This window comes from Chaetura pelagica, unplaced genomic scaffold (genome assembly GCF_000747805.2).
Source record: "Chaetura pelagica isolate M959 unplaced genomic scaffold, ChaPel_1.0 scaffold379, whole genome shotgun sequence".
Classification (NCBI taxonomy): domain Eukaryota; kingdom Metazoa; phylum Chordata; class Aves; order Apodiformes; family Apodidae; genus Chaetura; species Chaetura pelagica.
In genome coordinates, this window is record NW_009954412.1 from 58875 (window position 1) to 66985 (window position 8111).

An 8111-nucleotide genomic window follows, 5' to 3' on the forward strand; every position below is an offset into this window, starting at 1 on the left:
GCGCGCCCCGGGTGGAGGAGGGCCCCTCGGCCCGGCCGGCCCCTCGCTCGGCCCTGGAACCGCTCCAGCCCGGGCCGGGCAGCGCTTTCGGGGGAGGATTTGTTAGCAGAGGGAGCCGTGCAGCTCTAGCTTATTTAAAAACCCCAAACCTCGCTGCGGTTAAACTAAAGTTTCTCACAGAGTAGCTGTAATGGAAGGTGCGTTGCTTCTGAGTCATCTGAGGAGCGTGTCTGCTGATCTGTTGTGACCCTGGAGTATCACTCGTGCCCTGGCCCAGCCCGGGCCGGTGCCCCCGGGAGCCGCAGGGACCGCGGGTGCGTCTGCCCCGTTCCCGGGCCGAGGCCGGAAACTCCTTTCACCTGCACTGCTGTGCCGTTCTTTTCCTCACAAAACATTTTCCCTTTATTTTAATCAAGTAAATATGAGCTCAGCTGAGAGGGGGGAAGTGTAAAAAAAGACTCTCCACGGGTTCCTGTTCTTTGCAGCTGTGTTGGCCACAACTCTCTTCTTCACCTTGGTTTCCCATGACTTGCTGAAGGAGGCATCTAACCCTCCTGGTTTCCTTTTCAGTGCTCAGGTCCCAGCTCTCCCCACCACAGCGTCTTCTCCAGGCCTCAGCTGTGCTCAGGAGAGTCTCTGAGGAGCAGAAGGAGCCATGGGCATCTTCCTCTCAGCAGCAGAGGGATTCACACGCAGCTGATCCTCAGCCTGAACGGGAGGCTCAGGGCCCCCGCCCCAGGTAACTCCCTGGCTGTTGGTAGCGCTGTCCTGCCGGCAGCAGGATGGGAAGGCTTTGCTTTCCCAAAACTCACTTCTGAAGCTGGGAGACAGGGAGATCCTGAGCTAACAGAGCCCCAGACAAACCAGCAGCAGGAGAGCTGGTTTGCTGTGACCGTGCAAATTCAACTGTCTGCCTTGGAGACAGGATGGGACTTGTGTTCAAGAGGGAACCTCTCTGGCCTGCAAAGCGCAGGCCTTGGCTTCTGGATTTTTGTGTAAATTTACGCAAAATATGTATGGTATCTTGTCCATTTGGCTGTAACTGTACAGACCCCTTCAGAGGCCAGAAACTCCTTTCACCTGCACTGCTGTGCCGTTCTTTTCCTCACAAAACATTTTCCCTTTATTTTAATCAAGTAAATATGAGCTCAGCTGAGAGGGGGGAAGTGTAAAAAAAGACTCTCCACGGGTTCCTGTTCTTTGCAGCTGTGTTGGCCACAACTCTCTTCTTCACCTTGGTTTCCCATGACTTGCTGAAGGAGGCATCTAACCCTCCTGGTTTCCTTTTCAGTGCTCAGGTCCCAGCTCTCCCCACCACAGCGTCTTCTCCAGGCCTCAGCTGTGCTCAGGAGAGTCTCTGAGGAGCAGAAGGAGCCATGGGCATCTTCCTCTCAGCAGCAGAGGGATTCACACGCAGCTGATCCTCAGCCTGAACGGGAGGCTCAGGGCCCCCGCCCCAGGTAACTCCCTGGCTGTTGGTAGCGCTGTCCTGCCGGCAGCAGGATGGGAAGGCTTTGCTTTCCCAAAACTCACTTCTGAAGCTGGGAGACAGGGAGATCCTGAGCTAACAGAGCCCCAGACAAACCAGCAGCAGGAGAGCTGGTTTGCTGTGACCGTGCAAATTCAACTGTCTGCCTTGGAGACAGGATGGGACTTGTGTTCAAGAGGGAACCTCTCTGGCCTGCAAAGCGCAGGCCTTGGCTTCTGGATTTTTGTGTAAATTTACGCAAAATATGTATGGTATCTTGTCCATTTGGCTGTAACTGTACAGACCCCTTCAGAAGAGCATACAGTTTAGCTTTCCTGTGAAGGAGGGGGAATCAGAGGCTGATTGCTCTCTAGACAGGCACCTAGGTTGACCTCTCCCTTATTTTTCTCTTATCCTCTCATGGCAGAGAGTTCATTAAAAATCCTTTTTCTGGAGAGGGAAGGATTTTACAGGAGGAGGTGAAATATATTCCAAGGGAGCATATCTCGAGGCATGGCAGGGAGTGAGGGGCAGAGCCCAGGTGTCTGGTGGTTGATGGTGACCTTCCCCTCACTCTACCAATACCTTCTCATAGTTACACTGGCCAGGGCGGCCAGGAGTCTGAGGACTATGAGAGCGAGGAGCAGCTGCAGCATCGAATCCTCACAGCAGCGCTGGAGTTTGTGCCTGAACATGGCTGGACTGCAGAAGCCATTGCAGAGGGAGCCAAGGTATGTGGGGAGAGAAGCAATGAACCACTGGAAAACTGGATGGAGCTGAAGTCCAAGGACAGCCAGGCCTGCATGCTTCCCCCACATACTCTTGGGCCATGCACCCTAGTCAGCAAATGGTAGCAGCCAGGAACGTGTCCCAGCTACTCCAGGATAACCCTGTCAGAGATAAACCAAGGCACAATGTAGAGTAGTAATCCTAAAGAGAGCAAAACATGCACAGGATAAGCTTTTCAATGCAGTGTTGCTTTTGTTTAAATTCATTTAGATTTGTTCATGCAATAAATCCAACGTGTTTCCTGTCTGGGTGCTGTGGAGCAGTGTATGACCTGGTCTGTGCTTCTCCCTCCTTCCCTGCAGACGCTGGGTCTCTCTGTTGCTGCTGCAGGGATGTTTCACAGCGATGGCAGTGAACTGATCCTGCACTTCGTGTCTCAGTGCAACACCAAACTGTCTGAGCTGCTGGAGCAGGAGCAAAAACTAGTGCAGCTGGGTGAAGCTGAGTGAGTATTGGGCATGAAAAGGCACCTTCCTTGGTGGACTTTGGAGACTGGATAGACAGGGAGGTCTCTGAGGACACAGATGAAGTAAAAAATGTAATTTACCCAAATAAAAATATTTTCCCAGGCACAGGCTTGGACTGGAGGCACAAAGAATACATTATAGTTTGATATCTATTGCTCAGACAGGTAAAAGAGGGATCTTTCAGGGTCAGAACAGAGTTTAACTTGGATGTTCTTTGTGTTTATTTTGGTTTCCTCCCCCAGGAAGAAGCCTACAGATCAATTCCTGAGGGATGCTGTGGAAGCCAGGCTGAGGATGCTGATTCCATATATTGACAAATGGCCCCAGGTATCAAATGAGTAGCAAGATTGTCTCTTTTTTTTTTGTGTGCAATTTAAACACCCTGCAGCCTTCATTGTTGTCTCTACCAGAGTAGTTCAAGGTTGTAAATGAAACCTTGGCTGGCTTAACATGGTTCATACCCCTCGAGAGGAGAGCAGCCTTGGAATGTGGCAGTTAAAGGTGTTCTGTTTCTTGCCATTCTGGAAAGGCAAACCTCCACCCACCTGGGATCCCCTGGGCATAACCTGTGTCCTCTCTGCAGTGTCACTGCAAGTCAGGCTCCTTGCAGTGTTCCTCTGCCCACACCAGTATTGTTCAAGACCTGGAAAGGCAGAACTGCTGACCCGCTGCAAGGAGCTGCCAGTGACAGACCCTTGGCAACCTGAGGACAGACCTGGGAACTGAGAGTGCTCCGTGCTTCAAAATTCAGATTTGAGCCTCAGGCCTTTCTTCCCAGGGTGGAAAGGGACTTGGACTGTGGCCTCAGGAACAAGCAGAGTTCCCAACCTTGGGCTGCCCAGTCAGCTGCTGTTGTCTGGGGTCAGCACTGGCCTCTGGGCAGCTGCACTCGGCTCTTCCTGCAGACCCAGGATGGGATTCCTGGGTTTGTTCCTGTCTTCTGAAGGATGTGGGTGGTTTGTGACCCACCTGGCACTGTTATTAAGTTCAAAGGCTGCAGGGTCCCAGCAGAGCCATTACGGTTGCTCTGTCCTTGGGGGCTACTTGAAGTTCAAAGTCAAGTTCAGAGACAGGAGAGCTTTGACTCCCTGCCTATAGGGCCCAGCTCAGGGGTGAGTCAGCCCAGCCTGGGCTGTTTCCCTGCCTGGAGAGGGAGGCAGCTCAGGAGGGACAGCCCTGGTGCTGGAGCTGAGCTGGGAGCTCGGCTCCAGCATGGGCTGAGGCCTGAGCCCAGCTGCCACACAGCACCTTCCCCACAAATCCTGCTGCTTGGAAAGATGGGTGCTAGCTGGAAAGAGCAGGAAAGACTTGTCACGGGGAGCTGGGGGAGAGTCAGCAGCAACAGGGAAGAGATAACACAGCAAAGCAGTGCTGGTCTGCTTTGGTGCTGTCCCCTTCCTCTCACTCTCCCATGTATCTGTGCTTCCTTGGCAGGCCCTGAGCATCCTGTTGCTCCCACACAACATCCCAACCAGCCTCAGCCTTCTCACCAGCATGATCGATGACATCTGGCACCATGCTGGAGACCAGTCCACAGATGTAAGTCCTTGTGCTGGGCAGACTGGCTGGCTGGAGCAGGCACCAGGCCACAGCCCCTGAAATGAGCCTCTTGCTGAACAAGGAAAACATTTTCAGGAGCACCCAAGGGTCCTTGGAAGCTAAAGTCCCATTTCCAAAGAGACTAAGGAGCCAGTGGGAGTAAATGCAAATTAAAGCCAATGTGTTTAGTGCAGATCAAAAGGACCTGCTTTCCTAGAGTCTTAAGTGCTCTTTTTTTAGAAGAGACAAACAAAATTGCTGAGATTTTAAGATGAAGCAGTTGATGCAGCAGTGAGTGAGCAGCCTAGCTCTGTCAGAGCACCTTTCTCTGCCACCACCAGCAGCATTTACAGATTTGACTTGAAAACCTTTTAAGAACCTACCTAAAGATGCCAGTAGCTTATTAAAGCTTTCATCTTTCTGGCAGGAAATAAAAGAAAATTACAGCTTTAATTAAAGCAATTAATACATTACTTTAATTCATCATAATCATCATTAAGAGATTAATCTAGGGAGAGATGGAAAAAGCTAAATGAACCATTTCGACAAACTACTTTAATAAGCTTCTTTTATCTGAGTATAAAAGGGAAGCTACTCCAGTGAAAAATAAATAAGATGACAGATAAATTAAAGGAATAAACCAGAAGAGAACTGAAAGTCTGTGATTGTGTCAGGAACTGCAGATCTCTTGTGCATTATGAAAGTCAAATGGAGGTGTCAAAGGTGGTGTCTCTGCTGAGCTGTTCCTGAAGTCTCCTCATGGATGCAGGGAGGGGATAGAGGTGCTGAGGTTTGTCTGTTGTTGGCATCTCCTCCCTGCTAGGAAGAGTTCTGGGCAGTTGGGGTGCTGAGCCTGCTCCTGCTTTCCCAGGCAAGGGGTTTATCATTGCTCCCTGTGCAGGGGAGGGTGTGCCCCTGCCTCACAGACCAGCTTGGGTGTTTTATCAGAGCAAGAGGAGAGTTAACAGACAGAATTTGTTCTCAGGCACCTGAGGTGCAGCTGCAGGTGGCAACATCCCTCCTGTTTCTCCCCTCCTCAAAGCATGCAGGTCCTGCTGCAGACAGCAGAGCATTCCAGCCAACTGTTGTTTTCAAAATCAAGGCCAGTGTTTTAATTTCTCTGTTGCTTTGTAATTCTGAGTGGAACAACTAGGATTTATTCCAGGTACCTGAGTACTTTAATCACAGTAGTAGCAGCACATGAAGCTGAAGACTCATTTTAAATTCTCCTTTCATGTTCTGACTGCTGAGGTGCACTCAGGTCCCACTTTTTTCTCTCTTTCTGTCATGTCACACCCTGGCAGTTTAACTGGTACACTCGTCGGGCTGTGCTCACTGGCATCTACAACACCACGGAGCTGGTGATGATGCAGGATTCATCCCCTGACTTCGAGGACACTTGGCGCTTCCTGGAAAACCGCGTTGCTGACGCCATGAACATGGGCAACACAGCGAGCCAGGTAGGGGAGCCTGAGGGGCACATTGCATCCCTGCTCCCCAGATCCCTTAGGATCCACACATATGAGCGTGGTGAGACCCTGGCCCAGGTTGCCCAGGGAAGCTGTGGCTGCCCCATCCCTGGCAGTGTTGAAGGGCAGGTTGGATGGGGCTTGGAGCAACCTGGGCTGGTGGGAGGTGTCCCTGCCCATGGCAGGGGGGTTGGACTGGATGATTTTTAAGGTCCTTTCCAACCCAAACCTGTCTGGGATTCTGGGATTATGTGCAGCCTGAACTGGCTTTTCTATCACACAAACCATGTACACCACCATCAGGCTGGGGATTGCACAAATGCAGTTGGTGCAACATCAGCAAATGCTGTAGTATTTTCCAGTAAAATGAGGTGTCAGTTCCCTCTCAGACTGGCCCCATGCTCAGGAGACATCTACTCCCAGGAAATCTCTGGGAGTGTGCCTGGCTATCATTTGTCTGCAGAGCTTGGCTTCTGTCAGCACCTTTCTGTAGCCGATATGTTGTGTGTTAGGTCTGTGTTTGGGTGGCCACAAGTGTAACTGCAGAAAGCAGAAGGTGGTGGTGTCCTTGTGTCCTCTAGGTGCAGTCGACTGGAGAAGCGCTGGTCCAGGGCCTGATGGGAGCTGCTGTTCCCTGGCAGTGTTGAAGGGCAGGTTGGATGGGGCTTGGGGCAACCTGGGTTGGTGGGAGGTGTCCCTGCCCATGGCAGGGGGGTTGGACTGGATGATTTTTAAGGTCCTTTCCAACCCAAACCATTCTGTGATTCTGGGATTATGTGCAGCCTGAACTGGCTTTTCTATCACACAAACCATGTACACCACCATCAGGCTGGGGATTGCACAAATGCAGTTGGTGCAACATCAGCAAATGCTGTAGTATTTTCCAGTAAAATGAGGTGTCAGTTCCCTCTCAGACTGGCCCCATGCTCAGGAGACATCTACTCCCAGGAAATCTCTGGGAGTGTGCCTGGCTATCATTTGTCTGCAGAGCTTGGCTTCTGTCAGCACCTTTCTGTAGCAGATATGTTGTGTGTTAGGTCTGTGTTTGGGTGGCCACAAGTGTAACTGCAGAAAGCAGAAGGTGGTGGTGTCCTTGTGTCCTCTAGGTGCAGTCGACTGGAGAAGCGCTGGTCCAGGGCCTGATGGGAGCTGCTGTCACTGTAAGTAAAGCTGAAACCAGCAGGGCTGCAAGGGCAGAATTGGTTTCTGTTCCCTTCCATGCTGAATGTCAGCACATTTTTCCTCTATTCTAGAGGACAGCATGAAAAAGAATTGTCTTTTATAACTTGATTACATGTAGGGATGATCTTCTGGGCAGTTTGGGGTTAATTTGTTGTTTTGTGGTGAAAGAGCTTGTAAAAGAGCATAAAAAATGAAGTCTGAAGCTGCAGGTGAGCTTTGGGGATGAGAGGCAGAAATCAGAATAAATACAAGTGTTCTCTGTCACTTGTCATGAGATCTCTTCATCTGCCAGTCCCTTGACAGAAGGTCTGTGCCTCCATGGACATGTGGGAGCTGGCACCTGTCCCCAGGCCATAGCAGGTGACATCTTCAAGCTGTTCCAGTTGACTGCAATGTCCTTCCAAGAATTCAGCCATTTCTTGGTAGCATTCTGGACTTTGTGTCTGTGCAGGGGGATCTGCATGTCCTCTGAGATAGGAAACAATCCTTTGTGTACCCGGGGATGGTTTTTTAGGGGACTTCGAGGCCTCCCCGTAATTCTATTTTTGGCCAGCTCCCATTGCATTTAGCAGCAAAGGGGTTTCCTTGTTATCAGAAATACATTTCCCTCCTACCAGTACAAGACAAACAGGCTGAAACATGAAGACATCATTTTTACTGCATAAGTAGTTCTCAAGAACTTCTCACACCTCCTTCCCCCTCAGTTATGGTGGAATCATTACGTATCTCCAGCCTCTCACTGCTCTCATACCTGCACATGCCAGAAGGATCCTCTGCCAGAGAAAACCCCTGCTCCTGCACCTCAGCACGGTGCTCCCCTGCAGGCCAGGGTCCCAGATGTCCCCTGTCACCGGGTGTTCAGTCTGTCCCTGCGCAGATAGATGGGAGGGACTGGGCTGCTTCCGAAGAGGGGGTGCAGGCAGCTGGTTTTAGGGCACAATCCAGTTCAGTAACTGTCAGGGCACCGGTCAGGACCTGCACACCCGAGGGGGCTGTGCAGGGGTGCTGAGCTCTGCAGGTCTCAGCTCCCTGAGCACCCCAGGGGCTCCAGGAAGCCAAGCTGGCTCAGGGCACAGGAGGGGCTCAGGGAGGCCGGTGCTCTGTCCAGGGCGATCATTCTCCGGCCCTGCCACATGCTCTGGCCACACACGGTGCCTCTCCGGGAACACGTCCCCCCTGCCCCTGCTCTGGGGCTGG

General features: G+C 51.6%; 2 protein-coding genes across 2 annotated transcripts in view; both read left to right on the forward strand.

The window, feature by feature from the left end:
• The window catches only part of COQ9 (coenzyme Q9), an 8295-nt gene extending 1916 nt beyond the window's left edge, over nt 1-6379 (forward strand). The window contains exons 2-7 of the mRNA XM_010004382.1: nt 2064-2199; nt 2560-2702; nt 2967-3051; nt 4159-4302; nt 5568-5723; nt 6314-6379. Coding sequence (XP_010002684.1) covers nt 2064-2199; nt 2560-2702; nt 2967-3051; nt 4159-4302; nt 5568-5723; nt 6314-6379 — 730 coding nt within the window. The remainder of the gene's footprint in view (nt 1-2063; nt 2200-2559; nt 2703-2966; nt 3052-4158; nt 4303-5567; nt 5724-6313) is intronic.
• Nucleotides 6380-7104: 725 nt separating this feature from the next.
• POLR2C (polymerase (RNA) II (DNA directed) polypeptide C, 33kDa) overlaps nt 7105-8111 on the forward strand; it is a 10738-nt gene continuing 9731 nt past the window's right edge. The window contains exon 1 of the mRNA XM_010004383.1: nt 7105-7123. Coding sequence (XP_010002685.1) covers nt 7105-7123 — 19 coding nt within the window. The remainder of the gene's footprint in view (nt 7124-8111) is intronic.